We start from the raw sequence: 24219 nt of genomic DNA, 5'->3' as shown, positions 1-24219 counted from the left end.
TGTGCAGTACACATTTAGTTTATTGCATTTAAAAGAACAAAAATGTTAGGGAAAGACATGAAGGTGCGGAAGTCTGGAGGTGCCTCTGATCGCATGGAATGTCAGCTGGTTGGACATTCTTTGTTCCAAGTACATAAAAGGTCAGATTGGCCTGTTACAGACAGCCAAAATAAAGCTGCTTCGAGTCACTTTGGAAGTATGGTATTTCAATGATGCATGAGTCCTAAGAGTCTGGAAGCTTCACTAAAGCTGCACTCCAGTCCTTAGGACTGGAGCGTGGCTTTGGTGCGGCCTTTGGACTCTTAGGACGCATGTATCATTGAAATACCATACCTCCAAAGTGACTCGAAGAAGCTTTATTTTGGCTGTCTGTAACAGGCCAATGTTAGTCATCCCCATTCATCCCTATGGGACGCCCCACCCCTTCTCCCCTTGCAGCTTTCAGCGTATGACGTATGACACGGGCGCACTGTATGTGTTATAGATTATGAGTGTTCATATCACATTTGTCAAGCTCAAAGACATAAAGAAACACATATATGGGGATTTCAAAAGTATTTGCAATAAAAAGTCAGAAACCTTCTAAGCAAAACAATCATGTAGCCTCTGAATTATCTTCCTGGTTAGTAGAAAAATTAATGGTGCATGATCAATAAAAAAGTGATTTGAATTTTGAATAACACTTTAGTTCCATGAGGTCTATAAGAAGACCTCAGGTATCTGCCACTGCTGTAAATTTTCTGAGAGGCAGTTTTCAAGTCTAGTTGTAAGAAGAATTAAACCTAATTGAGACTGAGTAATGATGATTACAGATGAGTAAATTCCAGTACCAAACACTAGTAGTTCTTCCCTGAGTACAGTAGAATTCTCTAGGGATACCTGCAGTCTCTTGGGTAAGATTCTTCTCATTTTCAGTTTAATTCCATAGAGTTTAAAAAAAGAAGCTTAAACTTTAAAGCCAGTTTTTGGGTGGCATGGAGGGCTACAGAAGGAAGAGTGACCCATCATGTCAGTGGTGAGGCACTGGTGAGACACTGGGTTAAACAACAAAACAAATATTTGTTCTTAACCTTTTTTTTTTTTTTTTGGTAAATGTATTAGTTAATATACACAATCCTTTGAAATGATATATTCTACATTGTTTGCTCTTGTAAAATAATACAAATTTTAACAGCTTATGAACTGGTCATTTTCATTCTTAAGTCATGACCTTATAGGTTGCTTTGATTTCAGTAAGTCTTCTCTAACTGTGCTGAAGCCTGGATCAAACCCGTATCTGTGTAGTATGGAAAGACTAGAGAATGGTATTTCCTACATTGGAACTTCTTTGTATCACTTAGAGTATGAAATGTCGTTATTCCCATTTTTCTTTCTGTGGTGCTTTGGGGTTTAAAAGAGGAATACATTTATGAGGTGACATCAGTATCGACATGTTCTTGCATAAATTAAATGCAGTGAGCCCTTGGTATCTTCTGGGGTTTGATTCCAGGAACTCCATGGCTATCAAAATCCGTGGATGCTCAAGTCCCATTATATACAATGGCATAGTAAAATGGTGGGCCTTATACAAAACAGCAAAATCAAGGTTTGCTTTTTGGAGATATATTTTAATATTTTCAAGCTGGAGGTGGTTCACTCTGGATGTGGAATTCGTGGATATGAGGGCTGGCTATAAATGCAAAGTATTTTATATGAAACAAGCTATTTGAATACTTTGGATAACAGAAACAAACTGTTAATTTTTAAAAAATGGTACATTGGGTGTTTTTATATAGCACAAGCCAGAGCTCCATAAGAATTCTGGCTTATCGTGGATGAGAAAGAAGCCAAGCACAAACCCTGAATTCTTTTTCTGTATTGTTGGGAGTCAGTAAAACAAATAAGGCTCCAGAACGGATCTCCACAAAAATGGAGTTGGCATTAAGTCTGCTGAGATGATAAAAGGATACTGAAGTAAATTTTACCCATTACATTGAAATCATTCTTTTTAAAAAAAAAAAATATGCAAAATTTATTTTTTAAAAAGTTTGTACATTGTGAGACACAGTGTACGCATGGGAGTCTTTGATGGACAATCTCATGAAACCATGAAATATAATTATTGCAGAGTGATGAAGTGAATCTAGATCATGAAGACAAACAGAAGGAATTTCTACTTGTATACATGCTGTAGGTCTTTTTTTGGGGGGAGAACAATCTTTAGGAGTGGCTTTTCAGAAGATGTAAGGAATTATGGAGGAAAAGAGGGGACAGGAAGGCCCTATTGTCTGGCCTACTTCTATTAACATGTCTCATGAACCATCCTAATAGCTGTTCAAAGGCTGTGATCCACAGCATTTCTGCCTTCCTGTTCTCTACTGTTATATTCTCAAGTCACCTTCCATTCGTCATTTGTTTTGTATCTTTTCCAAAGATCAGTGTCTCTGTTCTTTCCCCCCTTTCTTAAAATACGAGCTCTTTGGTTACCGTTCTGGTGCAAAAGTATATATGCCCTCACTGTCTAGACAGGTTTCTTGTTGTTTGTTACATTAAAGTTCTTTTCTGTTGCTCTCTATATCTTTATGGTTGATCCAGTGTCTAGTATCTATACAGTATTCACAAATTTTAAATTCTTTAAGCATTTTTCCCTAAAACAATTGTGGCTTACTGGTTTTTCTAGTTTATTATCACTGTAAAATCTAAATCTTCCAGTTATATACCGTTATCAATATATCCTAAAAGGTTTTCATTAAATTTGGTTTTCAATCCCCTGTTCAACGTGGTTTTTAAAATCTTGTGTAACATTGATCTTCAGTGGTGTCTAAATTATCTGCAGTCTTTGAAGTTTATCACTGCCCTTTTCTGTCCTTCCCTCCTGAGCTGGGCGTGGGATGAAAACTTTTAGACACAGATTTTATCTAGCACTATCTGGCCTTCTCCTATACTTTGCAAAGAATGAGATTTTCCCATTCTTTGCAAAGTATGGGAGAAGTCTGGATCAAGTACAGGATGCCTCCTTCCTGGGCATGGAAGTGTGCAGTAAAAAGTTTTCATCTCATGCCTAGCTCAGGAGGGAAGGATGGAAAAGGGCAGTGCAATAAACTCCTTTGAGACTAGATAGAATACAAACGGTAATACGTTATTTACAGGCAAATGCTGACATGATATAATTACAATTTTTTCTAACCATGTTAATCTTGTTCTCTGCTCGCTAAATCTGGTTGTTAATCCTAACAAGAGTAAATCATTTAATCAGTGGCTTTAATGCATCTATTCTAATTGGGGTTAACAGTTCCTACTGAATGTCCTTTTTCCATTATTGATGGAACCTAAAGATCCATAAAATGTTTCACTATTTAATATGGTTGGGCAGCAGCAGTAATCCAGTGCCAGATGTTTCATATAACATTTTCATAATTCAATCTGCTGTATTTTATATTGACATTATTCTATATTAATGAGTAACTTTTCTGTTGTAGCGATGTGCCCCTGCATCTATTCGCCTTATGGACAATCAACAATTCCAGTTTGGTAAGTTTTTACTAATTCTTAGATTTGTAAACTAATGCCAAATGTTTTGCCATTCTTCTGGTTTTAGGTGCATCTATCACACAGTATGAATATTTTATCTACTAATTTGCTGCCTCTGCCTCTCTACACACAGCTCTAACTCTGACTCACATACAATGCTTTTGTTTTCTAACATGCCCCAGGTACTGTTGAGACCCATGCCATTCCTGAAGCTGGTACACTACCCTTCACCAGAAGTTAACAGAAAGGATGTCCAAAAAGGCAATTGTCTGCTTTCCTAACCTGGTCATAGACAAACAAAAATTAATTAGGCTGCCTGAGGTCCACCAGCAGATTCTCCCCATCTTTTGCCCCAAGGTAATTGCCAGCAGAATTGCTCAGCCTGGCAATTGCCATCTGTTTTTATCTTAAAGGCATGCCTTCCTTTTCTCACAGAGGAGGCAGTACTTCCTCCAAGCTGATACTCACACGTGCATATAATACAAAAACAGTGTGGTTTGTTATCCAATACTATTATTCATGTACAAATTTATGTAGATTTAATCACTTAAAATTCATATGATATATTAGAGACTACTTTAACAGGATGCTTTCTATATCAAATGAAAAGAAACCCCTTCTGAAAAACAAACCTCAGCATAAGGCATTGTAACAATATTTGTAACAGCCAGCTCCTTCAAGGACTTGTTCAAATAATAAACATTTTATGATTATAATGTATGTTCTCCTATATTCTTCCTAGGAATTTAATCTCCAGGTCAATTAATCTCTTATTTAACAAATTCAGAATTCTTCTGGACGGAGTAGAATGAAGAAATAGGTTTTGGCTAATGTTTAGAAGGAGGAGTATTGTTTGTCAGTTGTTTAGAACCATATTGTTTGCCCCTTCTTGAGCCATATTTACAGTAGGAGGTGGAAGGAGAGAACCTGAAATGTTTTCATGTGTATTTCTAGGTGAAACATTGTAGAGAGTGGTATTGTTGGATTGCTACTCCCAGAATATTTTACCCCAGGGAATGTGGGTTAGAGCTTGTAGTCCAACAGCATCTGAAGAGTCTCTTGATTCCCATCCCTAGTGCCCAGTAGTGTGGAAGGGGTGTTATGTTATACAGAGAACAAACTCCCCCTTTCCCCTGTGCAGCCTCATCAGTAAAAACTATGCAGACCAAAAATAACCTGTGCTTAGATGAGAAATCTCATAGTAATTTTGCTGTGCATGTCTATGAGCCAGACTGCTGCATAATCCTTAATAGCTAGGAAACTTTTTTGGAAAACAAGATACTCCACGGTTTTGATTATGTGCAGTACATAAAGAGAGAGGGAGAGCATGTGAGCATACATGTAGAATTTAAGGATATTTGCTTATTTAAGTGTTGCATTGTGGTATTTTTGGCCCAGGACTGTGTGTGAATGTATGAAACTCAAGTTTTAGCTATAAATTTCAGCAGTCAAAAGTACAAAGATGCTAGACCCTTATTACTGAGGTTTATTAGAGTGCTGCTTAATCTTTATATATATTTACATCCCAGATTAACAAAGGATATATACAGAATTTTCACCCCCCGCCCCCAAAAAAAAACCCCAAGAATGGGACCAGTGTGGAAGTGCACTCAGCACTTTAGCTAGAAGATGCCATCTTTATTTTGTGATGGAGTGCGGAAGAAACCAGTTTTGGTAACTTGCCCCAGAATCCAGCTGTACACAGTTCTGATTGTTGAATTGTTGATGTGGCACATCCCCCAATGACAACACATCTGGCAGTTTTTAAAAGCACTCAGAGATTGGTCTTTTTTTAAAAAAAATACACAAGGTAACTGGAAAGCATCAGCATACAAATGACATTTAAATGACCAAAAAATAAACAATATATGTTAGAGTTGTGTATGGGGTGGGGGCGGTGCCTGGTGCGAAAAACAAAATTGGAGACTAATCCCTGACACAGACAGGCCAAAAAGAGCAGCTTCCAGCATGCAGAAGACACACTTCCCAACGCGGCCAGAAGGTGTTTTGAGGCTGCCTAAGGTGGCCTGTTTGAGACTGTGGCAGCAGACTGCTTTAAGAGTGGGCCGTCTGGTCTCTGTGGTCCCGAGCCGACTGGAACCAGTTGCCCCTTAGTCTTTATTAAAAATTGTGTCCATCAGTGTGTCCATCACTTTCAGCTGTGTTAGTCACAATTAACGTAAGTCCAATTGATTTCAGTGGGTTGACTGTTGACAAAACATTGAATTTAGCCCAATGTGATAAGCCTTTTTAAGAAACAGAATCATATTGATGATGCTCAAGCCATTCAGTCATTCTCTGATTAAAATTCTACACTTTGAATATTGCTGTTGTCTTATAAGTTTCCCTCTTTCTCTCCTCCCCTGCCAAGGACATGCTCTTAAACCACAGGTTGCTTCCATTTTTACATCACTTTTGGATGGACTGAAAAAATTCTACATCACAAAGGTATTGTAGTTGCACATTTGACTGATGCAGATTCTGCACGTACAAGCATACAATTTATTTAAGTGAAAGGGTACTTTAAAAAAATTGTTGCCTCACCTTCCATATCTCGACCACAGATAATATGATAGTAGTGTATAAAATTAAAGGGATGTTAACAACACTTGGTATACATTTTAATTATCTTATAGTTTTTAAAAGTGAGTTTTCAGGCTTGCTGCATTCTTGACATCAGCTTTAGCATTTCTAAATATATTCCTCTTGACTATGTGTTATTAGCTTTTGAAATGTGTTTTCTGTGTGCTATGTATTACAGTAACTGGCCTTTAAGTGAAATAAATAAAATATGCAGTTAAAAAAGTGATGGTTACTATCTTTTTTTTCTTGATTAGGGGATTTAAAGAGGATGATACATGGGAACTTAACCATATGTAAACTGAATACTTGAAAACTTCAAATCATAGTAAAGCTTTTATACAGTTTAACAATACATTTTAAAATTGGAGGCAGGAAAAGACAGAAAATAGGTTTTTATATCAATAAAACATTGTTGTCAAAACAAGGCACATGACAACTGATTGCTATTTCTTTACTGCAGCCATATTGATTGTGGTCTGGAACAGTGCTACTCAAAGTGGTGGTCCTTCAAGCCCTTAATCGGTGCCTGTCCCTGAGCCATTGGCTGCTAGTACTTGGAGAGTTTCCAGCAAACAAAGAAACAGTTGTAACCGATGGGGCACAAATATAAGAAAATGAAATAATAATAATAATAATAATAATAATAATAATAATAATAAATATTATGAAAGTTCTTTACATATTGGAAAAATAAAAATTGCTTGTTCCCCACCTCAGGTAGCTTGAGAAACACTGGTCTAGGAAACATGATTTAGGAATTCTCTTCAGTGGTTTTTCAGCACAGAGCTTAGCAGTAACACATTAAAAGTAACATTCTTGCAATTTTTTAGTAACAATGTTAATTTAAAACTTCACACCCATCTATGAATTTCATCTTGTTGGTTTCAGCCCAATGTTCCAGTCAGTCCACATCCTTTTCAGTTTGACTTCTCTGGAGTTTGTTGACTCTCCCAGCTTGGGTTTGCTTGCACAGTTGATCAGCTTCTCTACACCTTCATCCATGTCCATGTATTAAAATTGTGAGCAGCATAGGACCTAGGAAAAAGTCCTGTGGAATGCTACTCAAGATTTCCCACCACATTAACACAGAGTATTTTTTAGACAGTTGCTCATCCAGTTATAGAACCCATCAAATAGTAATTTTGTCCCAACCCTCATTGCAGTATCTAGCTAATAAGGTTATTGTTGGAAACCTTGTCATATGGTTTGTCGCTCTGATAGCCTTTAGGGCTGAAGGGCAGGGTATAAATACCATAAATAATAAAAATAGACTATGTCCCTAGTGTTCCCAGATGCAGGCACACGCTCACCCTTTTGTCTTGGGCAGTCCTTCATTGTCATTGCCAGATTGTCTGTTTCTACTATGCTTAAACATTTGCCAAATTAGCTAGAGCTTATGGGAACTGGAGTCCAAAACTCCTGGATAGGTCCAAGTTGTCTATAATGAATTTATACTAACAGTTTTGGATGCCAGACACAATGTCCGAAATGCAAACCCGAGAATTATTACATGAAATAGGTGTCTGGGCTTCAAAGCTACTGTCTTACTTAAAACTTAAAAATTAACGTTGAGATAGTTTTGTGTTTAGAGGAGTATCCTAGTAGCCATAGGCAGCCAAGACTTCCCCATAAACCGAGGGAGAAGCAACCAATGACTCCATCACCAATATGTTTGATTCTTCTGCCAGCTGCAGAGGAAATAGAACCTCTTCCTCCATAACTACTAGAGAAATGTAGAAGTGTAGGGCAGCAGTTTTAAAATGTTGGTGAATCTGTCTCAGAGGAGTTGATACTGCCTTTAATAACAGTAGCCTCTGAAAATGAGTTCATTGTAAATGATTTACAGAGCTAGAGCAACTTTAATACTTTCTGGATGTGTACACATGACCTTAATGTAACAGAGATATCTCTTTCCACAGTTCAAAGGATTTGATCCCAACTTGTTATGTGTGGCTACCTTGCTTTTTGAGGGAGACAGAGAGAAGGTTCTTCAGCATGAAAAGCAAGTTTATGATATTGCTGCAAAATTTGGGTATGAATTTGGAAAACTTCTTTTTTATATATATATTTAACAGCATATGAAAATTGGTAGACTTAACAGTAAGAATGGTCGCTTATGGAAATCCTTGTGTATTATGCATTTCTGAGTACGGCAGAATCATTTGAGAAAGTGAGAATGGACTCAACGAATTTAATTATCCTGAATGTAAGAATGCAGCAAAACGATATTCATAATAACTTGAATTTTCTTTAGCATACCTTTGTGCAGAGACGTAACATTCTCCACAATCCAGCTGAAATCATTGCTACTTTATTTAAAAGCTTTCCCTTGTCTCTCTGGCTAAGGAAAGTAGCTTTTGTGACACTAAACAAACAAGCCCTAACACAGTGAAGGGAAGCAGTGTTGTAAGATTAAGGTATAATGCTGTGTTTTATTGACTAAAGCTGTGAATCATGGAAGCCTGTTTTAAAAAGGAAATTGTCTTTAATCAACAGAACATGATTAATTATATGTAACCCACCTCCTGTCACCAGTTGCTCTGTGCTGGTAGGAAGAAACAGAAAAGATTTCGTTTTCATAGCAAGCTGAGTAATGATAGGGTAGCTTGCATCTGTCTGGTTTGATTGATTACAAGACTGGTCAGTATAACCATGGTGAAGATATTTGTCCAGGTCACAACTTTATTTCTCATGTAAACAAATTACTAGACAGATCATTATTGCTGTTGTTCCCATTAAACATTCTTTGTAAGTGTTTAGAGACAATTCTCTAACCTTCTCTAACCATACGTCAACAGGTGACTTGAAGGTGTGCAGTTTGTCACTTTGCCAGAGAAACAGAAAGGGAGCATGCACATCCAGCTTCTCAATATAATGATTTTTTTTCCATCATTTGTTATAGAGGCTACCCAAAACAGCACCTGAGAATTTCCTCAGAAAGTATGAGTGCTGTTGTAAGGTTAAAAATGTTTTTACTGAATTGAGAATTTTCCTGCAACTCAATTCTTCATCTGCTAGCTTTAAAAAACAATTGAATTTGTTAAATTTCTAATTCAGCCTAATCTACCAACCCAAATTGTAGATCTGAAACATTTTTGCTATTTTGCATACTGTAATAGCTAGTGTGATAATATTTTACTGTCCTCAAATTGCAGTGGTCTTGCAGCTGGAGAAGACAATGGACAGAGAGGGTATATGCTAACATTTGTTATTGCTTATATTCGGGTAGGTTTTTCTTTTTAAAAAACAGAATTTAGTTTGTTTAGTCGCAATATTTTCTGTTTCTAAGTACTACGTAAACACAAGTCTGAAACAAAAGAAGAAAATCTTCCATTTTATTTGAGAAAATATCCCCATTTTAACTGTTCAGAGCTTTTGTAGTTCTTTCTTTAAAAACTGTGCAGACTGGGTCGCTGTGCTTCTTTCTTGAATGCTAGGTAAAAAACATCTGTACCTGGATGTTGCACACCATCCATTATTATTATTAACCTTTATTTATATCCATGACAAACCCATGAAGTTGGGCTTGGTAAGAGAGAGGCAGACTCGAGGTCCTTTTATATCTCTCATCTCCAGCTGCTGAACAATCATCTTCAAGCTCTGATCATCTGATAAGATAGTTAAATGCAGATTGATAGGTATGGTTGCTTTTGTAGTTTGCAGTCCCTAGTGTTTTTTTTAAGATGCTCTGGAACCTTTAAAAATATCTTAGAATTTCTAGACTTGGAACCTTCGAAATGACTACTGGGAGTTACCTAAAAAAGTAATTTCAGGCTCATTAATATGCTGTGAGAAATTAACATTATTTTAAGCTCTGAGTTCGAATACACAAGAAGGACTGTCAGTTTGTGTCACTGCAGTACTCTTCTTTTACTTCCATCCAGTCAGTCTTCTCAGGAACAGATTTTTCCACCGTCTTTCAGCAATTTGTACAGATTCAGCGCAGTTCCTCCTGGTACAGAGAAATGGGCTGCACTTAATGCACTGTTTGTATCTCTGTATGAGTTTCTGCTTTAGAGTTGCCCTTCTGTTTAGATTCATATAGTCCATATAAAAATTGTTCATCTGTTCATATAACAATTGTGGGGACGACAGTTTTTCCTGTTGGCACTTATGTGTGCACACACAGAATGTAGCTTCTGTACTGAAAGTTTGCATACTTCCCAATTTTAACCAGAAAAATGTGTCTGGGCTATGAAAGCTTGGAGAAACATCCAAGATAGTTCCTCAGTGCAGAAACACACCTGTATCACAAATGACCTTGAATTAAAGAAACTACATATGGTGGATCTTTTCCAAAGTCTGTGTCTTCTTGCCTACCCCAGACACTCTCCCAGAGCAGATGGGGGAATGGTGCTCCTTGGACTAGGACAGAGCCTGCTTCTTTGATGCCAGGTTAAAAGGTTGGCATCTGAGTACACCCCTGTGGCCAGTCCATAGCCAAAAGAGATGGAAAGCGCTCAGGAGCCTCCAAATTCTCTTGAGCTTCATTGGTCAAGGAAGGTTAAGATGCCTTGCAAATGCTTACAGTGGTGTCTCCAAAGGTTATGACAGAATAAGCCCCCTACAGGATTACAGCTAGATGTTGACAAACCTGGCCATGGTGATTCATTAACAGAAAAAGGATCACCAAAGGTTTGTCAGACTATTTTTCCTACCATTTTGCACAAAGAAAAGTATGAATTTCTATTTCATTTGTAGGATCTTCTGAAACAAAATATGAGGAAGTTAAGCACATATAAGAAGCATTAACAATAATAAATCACAAGATCAATTTTTGCCCAATGGCCTGCTTGTCTATTTATAGCATATGTTTCCCAATAAGAACATGACACATCATCCAACTAAGAACTCAAAGTGGATAATAAACCATTTTCTTTAATTTTTAAAAAAGGCACTTGATCTGGCAGCACAAGACCACCATGTGCTTAATTTCTAAAAGGGTGACAGTTTCCATGACCTTCAAGGTAATTAGGAATTAACAAACTTAGCCATGGCATGCCTGTATTATGTCCAAATGTAGCTTGTCAGAAATGCAAATGGATAAGATGGAATGTTTTGATTGTAATTGTGCATAATAGCAAGATAAACATCAAGTTTGCAGGAGTATAAATGTAGGGATGCTAATCTGAAACTTTTCCGGTCTCTTTAACAGGACATGGGCTTGGACTATTATATAATAGGAGAATCATTTGAGACATCTGTTCCTTGGGATAGGTAAAAAAAAATCTAGTCCATAAAAATTATTTTTCTTACAATATTCAATCATCCTAACATATAATTTGCAAAATGCTTTGGCTTTGGCTTTGATGGTCTAATGTTGTAAAAACTGTGGCATATGAAAAAGGTCACTAAAATCTTCCAGGAACAGAAGAGCAGTGTACATATGAGCAGCCATGGAAAGCTGACTTGGGCATTAGAAACCAAAACAAGACGTATTATGAAATTAAAATAAGCCACTGAACTGGACCCTAACTTGGCTGTCCACAGTGTGATGTGAAGAGGAAAGTTGCATTCTCCTCTTCTGCCAGAAGAACCTTTCCTTGAATTGAATTCCATTGTTGAGGTACAAATGCTCCTATCAGCAAAATCAAATCTGAATCTAAGCAATTTTGTTTAAGAACGGATTATGAGAATAGAAGATTGTAACTCACTTCTCATACTTAGAGCTGATAAACAAATGACTGGTTGCCTCTGTCCACATTGTCTTCTAAAAACCAAGAGAGTTGGTTCCATCCATTTGTTGATCCTATAATACTATCTTAATTTGGAGTCCATCCTCTTTATTTATTCTGTCTCAACTTCAAAAGGAGTTTAGAATGAGAGACTGCAGGGCTATAATTCATTGGGTAGTCTATCTTTAAATTACTGAATCAGAATTATGGGTTCTTATCATAGTACATATGTTAATTGGTTTACTTAATGCCAGGATATTTTTGGGGCAAGAAACTGTTTTATAAATGGCCACTCATTACTTTTTGAGATTAATTTCCTTCTGACTCTACTGCTAAAAGCTCACCTGCAATCAGATAATGACCTGGAATTTTGAATTACATTTCTTGAAGTGAGCTACAGGTGATGAAAGCTCATGCTATAATAAAATATATTAGTCTTTAAGGAACCCAAAGATCTTTGGTTGCATTTGTTGTAAACTCATCCTTTTGCTAATTACCAAAAGAATCTGAAAAATAGAATTGTCCAGAATGCTTTGCATTAGGTTAAAAACTGTAAGCAGCGGCAATGCCATGGCAAAAGAGAGGATATTTTTGAGAGAAAAGGTTAATATGACAAGATTCAATGCCTTTTTCTGCCACAGAGCAGCCAGGTGGTCCCTGGAGAATTACATTTTATGTTGTATCTTCTTTTTTCACCTATAAATGCAGCCATTTCCCATCTGAATTAAAAAAAAAGGTTTGTGTATAAACCACATTCCATTTCAGTCCTCTTAAATCTTTACTCCCAGTTCTTTTGCAATAGCCAGGGATGTTAAACAAACAAGCAAAACTGAACCTTAGCTCCCTAACACTTGTATACTTAAGATTCTGACCGGTCAAAATATATACTGTCCTTTGTGCTGTTGGCAAGTTTTAATTTAGCATAATTTGTAAAGTAATAAAACAGACCTATTTTTAAATGGAGCATAAATCACAAAAAAATTAAATTGATCAACATGTACAAAATTATAGAAGAGGTATTTTTCTTTTCTTTTTAAAAAAACATGTCTACTGTCTTTTGTTGCAGGGTTCTAGACCTCTGCAGAAACGTAAAAGAAAGAGTAACAAGGGAATGCAAAGAGAAAGGTGTTCAGTTTCCACCTTTTGCAGCCTGTCGGTAAGGCATCTTGAGTAAAACCACATTCTGTAGTAGATCCTTGAAGTCTGTTTTGTTTCAGTGCAGTCCTGTGATTGAAGCTACATTATCAGTTTTAATTTATCTGAACTGGGGACTCCTCTGTCTTGGTTTACTGTTGATGAGAGACACTTGGACATAGAGCTTGATCCCAGGTTTTAGGGGCCCTTGACAACAGAATTGGTCATGCTGCGGAGATCACCATTTTTCTTTTGCAAGCAGTAACAAAGAAATTGGTGGAGATCATGGGAGATCGGATAGGCTTTCCCCCATATCCCAGTGACCCTCCTCAGAGATTGCTGTTTTCTGCACTAAAATGACAAAAGAAACAGCAGTCTTGGTGAAATCCACTGAGGAATGGAGGAAGCTTTCACCTTACCACTCCTTCCAGCAACCCCTATTGTTACAGCAGGCAGGGAGAGAAGGTTTAGATTTCCCCTTGCTGAGATGTGGAGAAGGATGAGTTGGTGTGTGTGTATGTGTGTGTGTGTATGTACGCATGTTCATAACTGCACACACATACATGTATAGCCAGAAATTCCCACCTAGGCCTTCTGGTTCTGTTAGATTATACCAGTAAACTTTGTTTTGTTTTTTTACCCATTGACCATGGTTCCATAGTGTGCAAGTAGAAAATGTCTTAAATAAATTTTACCTTTATTTCATATGGTCAGAGAAAGTGTGATGAGAGAGCTTTCATTTGCAATAGTGTGATAATTGATCTAATATACCTCTTTTTTTAAAAAAAAAATAGGGTGACACAGACGTATGACGCTGGTGCTTGTGTCTATTTCTATCTGGGCTTTAACTACAGAGGACTAAGTGACCCTATGAGGGTTTATGAAGAAATAGAGGTAATTTTATAGAGAGATTTCATGTTAAACAAAGTATGTAATACTTAGGATAATAATCCTGCTGCCCCACACCCAATTTAAATGTGAGCAGAGCAGTTTAGTAGCTGCAAAAAACATTCATGCAACCAGCATCTCAGTTGTGATCGACATTCCATGTGGGTTGGTACCATTGTATGGAATGGTCCTAGAGAGGGTTAGGGAATCTGGTGCCCTCCAGATATTTTGGAATGTTGCTCCCACCATCCCTGACCATTGCCTATGCAGGCTGGGGCTTATGGCAGTTTAGACAGCACCAGATTGTCTAGCCCTGGCCTAGAGTTTTTCATGCAGTGGAGCTAAACAATATGGTTGTTTTACTGTTTGCTGATATAGAACTATTCATTTGAATTACTTCTTAAGCAGTTATACTGCTGTTTTCCAGTTATCTGGAAAAACACTTCGAGGTTTTTTTAGGTTGTATATTACTCTTCCCCTACTCTTTTTTCCCCCTCACAAAGGAGTACAGTCACCCCTCCATGCTCATGAATATACGTGTTGTGCTACACACACATGGGTGCACTCCATTCAAGCCTGTGGGGCTTGAATAAGTGTGAGCCTCCGTTTTCTTTGGGGGGGGGGGGTCCGGAATGGATCTCTATGAAAATGGAGGGCCAACTGTACTTTGTGGGATGACAGAGAATGAATTGCTGCCATATTAGACAAAACTTTTAATAGTAGGCCCCTTCTGTTTAAATGCTGTTCCAGTGACGATATCTGTGATTAAAGATTGCTGTTTTGAGCTGTTGTTATACTGCTTGCTTTTGTAGACTAGCTATATACAGAGTTTGCTTTAAACGTTTTGGGTGAAATCTAACCTTAACAATCTCTGAATGGAACCTTTCTTTTCCATTCTGTCTGGTGTAGAGGTGTCCTGATTTTGTGGAACAAATTTTGAGGTTGGACATAGAGGAGGCTTCAGAGGGTAGGGGAATGCTGCTGACAAAACCTTTGACATGTAGGTTCTTAATTTGTTTTCAGAGTGCTTGTCGTCTTGTTCACACAGCAGCTTTAATATGCAAGATTTCTTGTGCTCTGTTGCCTTCCTTCATTCTTTCAACTTTTAGTCAGCTTAAATTACTCCAATATGTGCCAGTAATAGATATCATTTCAGCATAATTTAAATACATGTGGCTTAGCGGTTAAGATTCTGACAATCGCAAGATCATCAGATCAGCCGTTTGAGACCCAAGTGCCACATGATGGGGTGAGCTCCAGGCACTACTCACAATTTCTGCCAACCTAGTGGTTCGAAAGCATGTAACAATGCAAGTGGATAAATACAGTAGGTACCACCTCAGGTAGCAGTGCTTTGTGAGCAACTGTGACAGTCCAGATAGTTTTTGACTGCAACTCCTCTGATTCCTCACCATTGATTGCTGTCTAGGACTAATGGGAGTTGCAGTCCAAACACCTGCATCCACAGTTACACATCACTGCCTGAAAAGTGGATGAATGCAACCATTTTGGAAGATATTACTGGTGTCTTCTCCCACAAATTATGTAAACAACTTTGATTTACATTGCTTTTATACTAGTATTGAAATGAATGAATGGTGTGCATTGTCATGCTGGATTTAATTTGGTGCATTATTTAACTGTTTTTGGTCTTTAGATGGCAGCTAGAGAAGAAATCCTTGCTAATGGAGGAAGCTTGTCACATCATCATGGAGGTACTGTTATTTATGGGTGTCATTTGGATGGATACTAAACCTGTTTTCTGCCCCAGTGACCCAGCCATTACACATAATTTCCCTTGCTTTTACCACTATATACAAACTCCAGTTTAGTCTCAAGTTTAGTCTCTATATCTTAGGGCTGTTATAAGTGTAGTTGGATAGTAAGAGAGGGAGAAAGGATGTACGGAAGTCTCGCTCTCTCATTTGTACACACACACTTATGAGACAACCATCTCCAACATGGTTTCCTCTGCTGCCTGGCAATGATGGTCAAGGTAGTTGAACACATCTGAAGAGACTGAGGCAAGAGAGATGGTGAAATGAAGGAATGAGTAAATAAATCTCACCACAAAATGTTAGGTCTGTGAAGGCCGTGAAATGGTCCTAACTTCTCAAAAAGAAAAGCTAGTTGTGAGACTTTAAATTATTAATCTAACATGAAAAAGTAGGATTGCAGCTTCAAAATATCAAGAACTTTATAGCATGTCAGAAGAAAGCCAAGTGGCAGCAAGCGAGAAACTACTTTCTCCTTGCCTTTCTGCATGCTGTTGTTGCAATTCTGTTCTCCTTCCAGAGAGAGACAGTCTTAAAGGCATGCCTTTGCCAAACTGACTTCTCCAATATGACAAAAGATACACTTTTACAACTGTCTCCCTCAGAAAGAGAACAGAAGTGCTTTGACAGCACACAGAGAGGCAAGGAAAAACCTGCTTCTCTCTCTCTTTCTGCCTCTTAGCTTTCTTTAGTCATGCAATAAGGCTCAAAGAGGCTTGTACTAAAAACCTATCAGTATCAGGAGTTGTTTCAGGATTATGTTAAAGCAGAGCACCTGAATCTGCCCTGGCTTTCTGGGCACAACATTTTGGGGGTAATTGTTAAAATGAATAGTAGCACTGATCTTTGGTATGCTCTGTGTGTCTCATTATTGTTTGCTAGGAATGCTGAAAAAAATTGTCCATGTATCTTGACTTTTGGCAGGAGAGAAGTGGAATTCTTGAACTAATGGAACCATCTTTAAATTGTTCCAGGCCCTTAGCATTAAATTTGGGAACATCTTACCTCCATTGACTCTTTTGGTTTCCAGTAATCCTTCAGGTGTTCCAGTAGAGTTTAGAGCCCCATAAATCTAAAGCATGGCATAATCTGCAGGCAAAAGACAGGCAAATAATCTGGACAGCTTGCCCCAACCTGATGGTGGTTGATGCCCAACACAGTTGCAGGGCAGCACATTAGCTGACTCATAGTATATATAAGACTTCTTCTTTCAAGCCAGCTTTTAGCAGCTGGAGATAGGTATAGGAATATGCCTAATGTGAACATGTGTTATCTCCACTACATTTAAAAAAATACTGATTATCTGCCCAGAGTCTGGGATAGGGCTGGATAGAAATGCAGTAATTGGATATAGTGTGTGATAATGTTATACGGGTTGAAAATCTGAAGTGTCCTCTAACAACATCTTAAAATGGATGGTTTCCACCTTCTTTTTTGAGATTGGTGAGATGTTTAAAAAGTGAATGCCTAATTCCCATCCCTCTTTTTAAGGGGCATTTCTGTGGTAATCCTGCCTAATGCTGTGTGTTAAATTCCTACCCTGGATTTTAGTATTCTTCCTGAGTTACAATTTACTGTTTGGAGATAAATTAATAATATCCTTTTTGTTATTATTTACTGCCCTTCAGGCCTTACAATGACATTCTCAACATTGCTTTTTTACTTCCTGTGTGGGGAAGAGAGAATATTGATGCAATTCCTCTTCAGTGTTTGCCCTATAATTGTGATTAATAACAGTTGCTCTCACTATCTGGAAACAGACAGCCTGGTTTGTCTGTCTACAATCATGTTGTGATAAATGGAGCTATTTTAACTCTGATTTTGTGTATCAAACAAAACAGATGTAGTCTGGGACTTTAGGCTATAAGGAATATAAAGCCTGTTTAATTCAGCTTTCATAATGCACCCTATTTTTAAGGAAGGAACTGGCCAGTTTATACCAGCAGAGGTTATTCTTGAAATCTAAATAGCTGTAGTTTGTGAGAGTATTGAACATTCATTGTAATTATTCATTGCTTAGAAACAGCCACCTGCTGTGTGAGAAATCCCAAGTCAAGAGAAGTAACTTCACATCACAAATACCATTAATATATATTCCTTCTCTATTGTCTTTCTTTTATTTAAACCTAAGCAACACCAGTGTGATGAAGTGGTTTGAGCAATGAGCTACAATTCTGGAGACCAGGGTCCGATTCCCTGGTCAGCCATGGAAACCCACTGGGTGACCTTGGGCGAGTCACATACTCTCAGCCCAGGAAACTATGAGAGGTTTCTCTTAGGGTTGCCATGAAGGCACACAACAACAACCCTTATTTAACATAAAAGTTTTATCTGAAGTCATCTGAATGCCAATCTTTCACAACGCCTAATGGTAGAAGAAAAAGATAATGGGTATTGTGAGCTAAAGGTTGAAACAACAATAAAGGAAGGTCTATCTTATTTTTCCTCTTCATTGAACACAGTAGTGTGTTCCCTCCTATTCAGTAGGTGGCATGGATTTTTTTAAAAAAAATAAAAATAATAATTGTATGAGGACTGGATAAATGGCACCTCCCATTTCTTTTCTAGAGTCAATCTAGGCTGTTCTACCATTATCTTTAGGCCCTCCTCACTAATCTCCCAAATGTCAGCAAAACTGGGAGTGGAGAATAGGGCCCATGCCAAATCCACAGTTAGCATTGGCAAGTTGAATTGCCATAAGCCTAGCATGATAGATGTTACCAGTGGCTTCTACCAGTCTGCACAGAAGTTATAGTGCAGTTGTTAACACCCATCAGGACTAAGACTTTAGGTTTTATAAATCCAACTTTAATGTATGCAGAATGTGGTAGAATAAATATCTTCAAGTTATAACACCCTTTCGTTTTTCCTAGATCATTAGTAGTACATGCACCAAGGAAGAAAGATAGAGTTATATGGTCAAAAGATCACCAAAATTCTACTAGAATTTTTGGATTTTTAAACAGTGTTATTTCTCTCATGATTAAAACATCTTGGCTTCTGTCGTTTCTGACTTCATGTTAATTTAACAAAGATTGTGCAACTGACCTACACATGCAAGGGGGTGACCAAAGCTCTTGCCTTATCACAGGCATTATTCATTGGGTTAGTTTAACAAATTTAACAAGTGGATTTTTAATCTGCATTTGAGAGTCACAGCCTCAAGAGCTGCTTAGTATGTGGTATGTGATTAGAGTACAAAAGCTAATGATATTAAGAGGTCAAACAAGCAGGTGAAAGAAAGTATTACAGTAGCTAAAAGATCAGAAGGTTGCCAATGAACATTAGACGAAGATTATCATAATGATGAACCTTTCGCTGATTATTTTGACAACACTGTGACTTTGTAATAGGTTAATTTCTAGGCCAAATGCAAGTACAATTTGAGGAACTGAAGCAAATCTGGTTAGAGGTGTACTGTGTAAGTACTCCTATAGTTGACACATGTGTCCACTCAGTAATGGCAGCATTAACAATTACAATGGGCCCTTGGTATCCACTGGGGTTTCAATCCAGGACCCCAGTTGATAACATAATCCATGGCTGTTCAAGTCCCATTACATACAATGGGGTAGTGAAATGGTGTCCATTATATAAAATGGAAAATCAAGGTTTGCTTTTTGGAATTTATATATCTATTTTTAATATTTTCAAACCATTGATGGTTGAATCCGTGGAAAAAGAATCTGTAGATACAGTGGGCTGACTATAATTATGTGAAATGACCATTACCTTTCAAATACTACAGAAAATGGTTGTACCAGTTTGCATGCTCTAATAGTAAATCATAGCTTGGTATGATCAAGTGCTTGTTCTTATGACTCTAGATGGGGGTAACAATTATATATTTCCCAAGAAATACCAATTTGTGTTAATTCCCTTTTTAGATGGAACCTTGGGTAGTCACAGGTACAGGAAGTGCCATGCTCTTTTGACTTAACAGAGACACATGCATTCTCTCTCTCTCTGACAGTTTGGAACTTGCCACGTCTTGCTACAAATGGGTTAACTTTTTTTCATCAAATATGTTCATAAAGGACCACCAGTGTCCGCTATACAGCTTTTTTACTTTCTGGTTCGCTAATCAAATGTATGTTAGATTTATTATTGTAAAAGTATAAAGCATAGAAAATGTGACAAGATAGATGTGTAAATTATCACTCTGACAGAACTAATGATGCACTCCAAGCACCTTCTGTTTCCAAGCACTTGGTGAGCGACTTCATTAAATATGCAATGGCTGTTTGGTGGCTGCTCAGACATCAGTTCAGTCCCTCGTGGAATTGCATTATTACTGGAGGTGGGGAAAAGACAGGCATGCTAGCTGTTGGACATCCTGCTGTGGCTTTAATGTGCTCCATCTTGTTGGACCAGTTGTTTTCACTCTTTTTTTAAGGCAATTACATCCATAACCACAGGATGCATTTGCTGGAACAATATTACAGATAATGGTGGATAATAGCATAGACTATTCATTGTCCTTTTAGGTTTGGATGGAGTGTAGGTAACTGGAATGGAGAGACCTCTATGGTCTTTGGCAAATCAATGCTAAAGTCACCAGATTAGAGAATGGCTATATAATTACAGGAACATGTACAGTATGACTCTTTCTAGTTAAGCACACTTTTATGTCCTCTTAATGAAACAGCAAACATAAAATAATAAGCCAGGCTGGCTAATGCTTAAATGTGCAAATATTAAAACAACACACTAGACTTTTCCTGAGACTCTAGCCTTTATTACTCAGTACTGCTTTCTCTTCAGCTAGCTCCGCAACATGGTTGTATTCCTCAGAGGACAAAAGCAAAAATAATCTCTCCACCAGTGTCCCAATCATTCAATATTTCAGTGACAGTTTAGCTACCCTGAGAACAGACCATGGAAGATGGGTTGAATTTGGCTTCAAATACTTTAGAGAGACAGGTGCTATGGCCTCAAACACTTCATACAAAGGAATTGTGTCATAGGCTGAAACTTCAGATACAGTAGCCTTGACTCATTAAGTCAAGAATTTAAATACTTAAGTCACTAAATGAGAGTCTTGGTCATTTGTTTTAAAAGTTGTATTTTCCTGTATGAATATTGTAAATTGTCACTGATGTTGGAATAGCGAGTTTGCATTCATATTTATAATTATTTAGGATGTAGTCAGTTATGGATATGGTTTAACAAATGTCAGGGTGACCATGGGTGTATATGAGGTTAACAATATAATCATAAGCTTGACTTCTACTTAGAAGGAAGAGTTCAATTAGACTTACTCCCGGATATACATATAGAGTTACTATCTGAGTTAAAAAAAACCCTCTCTCTTAGAAATGCTTGCTAGCCTGCCATTTCTTTGTTACTGTGACTTTGTACCAGTGCATCCAACTTGCATATTTAAAATTCAACATTTCAAACCTATTTATATAAAATCCTAACTGTAGCTACAATAGTTACTTGCAATTTTAATGTTTCTGTTAAAGTATCCTGCTGAGAAGATTTAAAGTACTGTATATACAGCTTCAGTTTAATTATTTTTAATGTGACTCATCATCTTAGTCTAAACTTTATCTAAATTTCATACTTTGTAAAGAGAGTAGTCAGTGTGGAACACAGGCTTCCTCTGGGAGTACATTGAGCTTAATGAGCTTGATAGTCTGGTGGGCTCAATAAATCAAATAAAGCAAAACATTTCTCATTTTTGAATAAAAGCATTTATCACCCAGTGTTTGTTCATTCATGGTCACAAGATTGATTGGCTGCTGCTATTATGGTGAATATTAAAAGACTTTTTTTTTCCTTTTCTTTTTTCCAGTGGGCAAGTTACGGAAGCAGTGGCTGAAAGAGAGCGTCTCTGATGTTGGTTTTGGGATGTTGAAATCTGTAAAACAATTTGTGGACCCCAATAATATCTTTGGAAATGGAAACCTTTTATAAGCCTCGTTATGATCCAAACTGCAATTAAATAATAATACTAATAAGGGTTTGAGTCTCATGGCTATCCCAGTATCCAAATATAGCATGGACCTAGTTTCAAAGCTGTTTCCTTCCTTACATCTTCTGTTTCTTTGGTTAAACATGAGTGTTCCATTATTCATAGTAGACTTTTACAGATTACTGTTAAACCTTTCACAAACAACCAGTCCAAAATATGCTCAGATTAGTCCTGTTGATAACCTGTTTGGATGGCTTTCTACTACTGTGCTAGGCTGCTCAAGAGTGACACTAGTATTATTGTTCTAGGGCCTCTTTTGATAGAAGAGCACTTCTGGGAAGCAGATGAAAAATGGGATAATGTTTATATTAAATGGGCTTTTCTGTTTAAAGGTTAAGAAAACAAAGAAGGAATGCCATGCTCCAGGGTTTTGTTTTGTTTTGGTTTTTTTAAAAACCCAGCAATTTTGTGGTGGGAATAGGTCAATCTCCCATATCATATTATTAAAAACATAACAAACGTCCTAATTTTATTTGTAGTAGTACTTAATACTGTAAACAAATCTTACTGGATACTGGAAAGTCTTTGTTACATAAAATGTTACATAAAACACATAATATTGTGTTTTCAAATTGCCTGCAGTTAATTTGGAAGGCAGTATTTCTCAAGCAGAAAAATGGTTCTGTTACTTACAGCACTCCAGAAGTGTAATTTGATGTTTCCACCATTTCAAATCTGAAACAACTTTTAAGTTGTCTTTTTAAAACTTTAATTACTAGTTATAAATGTAATCACTTTTTTCACTTAAATAAAAATGTCAAACTTCTTTTTAAAAAAATCAATGAGGAATTAGAATGCAATGTGTCTTGAAACAGATCTTAATACTGCTTATCAATACAGAGGTCATGTCTTTTAAAAAGGCCTTTTGCAAAATATACAATGTAGAATTTTAATTTAGAGATATTTATCCTTTAGCTAGATTATACCCCATAGGCCAGGTCATTGTTTCCTTCCATCAATGGTGAAGTTCCCAGGGCATTTTGTGTGTGTGTGGGGGGGGGGGGGGGGGTTTGCCAATGTCCCACAGTCCCAGAAAGTCCTCAGTACACCAGAGCAAATTTTCAGGCTCTGATGGAGTTTATATGGGAGAGAAAAATCAACAAAGCCTATTCTTTCTCTATTCTATCAGTGGGATCACTCCACTGCATCAGAAGGCTTATGTAGGCAGAAGGCACCATTCCATCAGCATAAAACAAATTTTAGAGCCAGTCCTCTAGGCTTTAAAAAAAAATCTACTTGAGTGGAACTGAATTACTTCAGACCTTAAAATATGCGCATAGTAGCTCACTGTTTATACATCTGTGGAGACTGGATGTGTTCTGTTACCTTAAATCAACAAAAGTACCTAAAATAGTGGCACGTGTAAATTTTAAAAATTCATTAAATGTATTATACTGACATAAACCCTCATCATTTCCCTAGTTGTAAACCACCATGTTTAATATGTCCACAATTCCAAATATTATATGGTGAAATCCTAAACATTGCCTTCATGCCCTAAAAAGCACCTTCAAATTGACAAATGCACAATATTGTATAATGATGACTTACATTTTGCTGGTCTAAAGAAAAACCATTATTGAAGTCCAGATAGGCCTTCTTAAATTTAATCCACAAGAGTAGAAGAAAATTACAGTGTATTTAGTAAAGTTTATTGTTTAGCTTTCAATTGCTGGTAGATTCTGTGTGATTCTCAGCACACCTCTTTAGGTCCCATGCCTTTAGAACAGATTTTTGGTGGATAGCAGGGCAAATGGGTTTACTGGAAAGAAGAGGAATAACTGAAAATCATATCTATCCCCATCCAATTGATAGAAGCTTTCCACACTGGAAAGCTAGTTTTGTTCTAAAACTGATGGAGCACAACATCTACATGATTTTGATTTTGACCATGTAAGGTATTGTTAACAGTATTCATCTGGTTTCTCAAACACAAGGATGCTAAGTTTTGTGTAGTCAGAAATACAAATGTTTTCATGTGCCTAATGAGCACCAAAACTAGCGCAAATGTGTGTTTCAGGGAATAAAATTGCCTTTTGTTGGAATAAAAGAAACAGTTCAAGTTTCTGGTTGTATTTGTTTGGTCTGACCAAGTTTGTGTTATCTCTAAAATGTGTAGGCTCATTTATGGTGCTTAATTGGTTTATTTTACTGATAAGAGTTTTCCTATGCCTTTGTTTCTGGAAATTGCACAGGGGAATTGTGTTTGGGGGATATTTTTCATAAATTTGTAGATAACTATAAAAGGAGCATTAAAATCATGAAGTCTAAATTTGTGTCATGTTAGTACTGTCCTATCAGAGTAACGGTTGGGTGGAGGCGCACAGCACAAAAGTGGACAGGTTTGAAGAAGAAGACACAATGCAAACACTGTGAACATATTGTAAATTGCTTTACTTATGTCTATTTTGCTAAATCTTACTGCTTTTCCTTTCTTTTTTAAAAAAATAACAGTTGAATTGTTCAGAGCATTAGCAAGAACACCTGTAAAACATTCACATGCTGAATGCCAGTTCAAAAAAGAGATGCTCATTAAAAAAAATACAAATTTATCAAATGGAAAGCTACTTGACTGTGTTTTCATGGCATACAAACAGGGAAAAATAATAACAAAAATATGCAGGTATATGAATGAATGAATTATTCATTTTTAATTTCCTGTAATGCTAAATTG

General features: G+C 37.1%; 1 protein-coding gene across 1 annotated transcript in view; it reads left to right on the top strand.

The window, feature by feature from the left end:
• The window catches only part of LOC149313715 (alkyldihydroxyacetonephosphate synthase, peroxisomal-like), a 69628-nt gene extending 46021 nt beyond the window's left edge, over window positions 1-23607 (top strand). Inside the window, exons 12-20 of the mRNA XM_089519691.1 lie at window positions 3459-3510; window positions 5882-5958; window positions 8013-8125; window positions 9249-9318; window positions 11249-11310; window positions 12835-12924; window positions 13697-13796; window positions 15448-15505; window positions 21366-23607. Coding sequence (XP_089375817.1) covers window positions 3459-3510; window positions 5882-5958; window positions 8013-8125; window positions 9249-9318; window positions 11249-11310; window positions 12835-12924; window positions 13697-13796; window positions 15448-15505; window positions 21366-21487 — 744 coding nt within the window. The 3' untranslated portion in view covers window positions 21488-23607. The remainder of the gene's footprint in view (window positions 1-3458; window positions 3511-5881; window positions 5959-8012; window positions 8126-9248; window positions 9319-11248; window positions 11311-12834; window positions 12925-13696; window positions 13797-15447; window positions 15506-21365) is intronic.
• The last annotated feature ends 612 nt before the right edge of the window (window positions 23608-24219 follow it).

Source organism: Sceloporus occidentalis, unplaced genomic scaffold (assembly GCF_023333645.1).
Source record: "Sceloporus occidentalis isolate IW3139 unplaced genomic scaffold, rSceOcc1.0.p SCAF_4, whole genome shotgun sequence".
Lineage (NCBI taxonomy): Eukaryota > Metazoa > Chordata > Lepidosauria > Squamata > Phrynosomatidae > Sceloporus > Sceloporus occidentalis.
The sequence above is the reverse complement of the archived record's forward strand: the minus strand, read 5'-3'. Positions and strand labels throughout refer to the sequence as shown.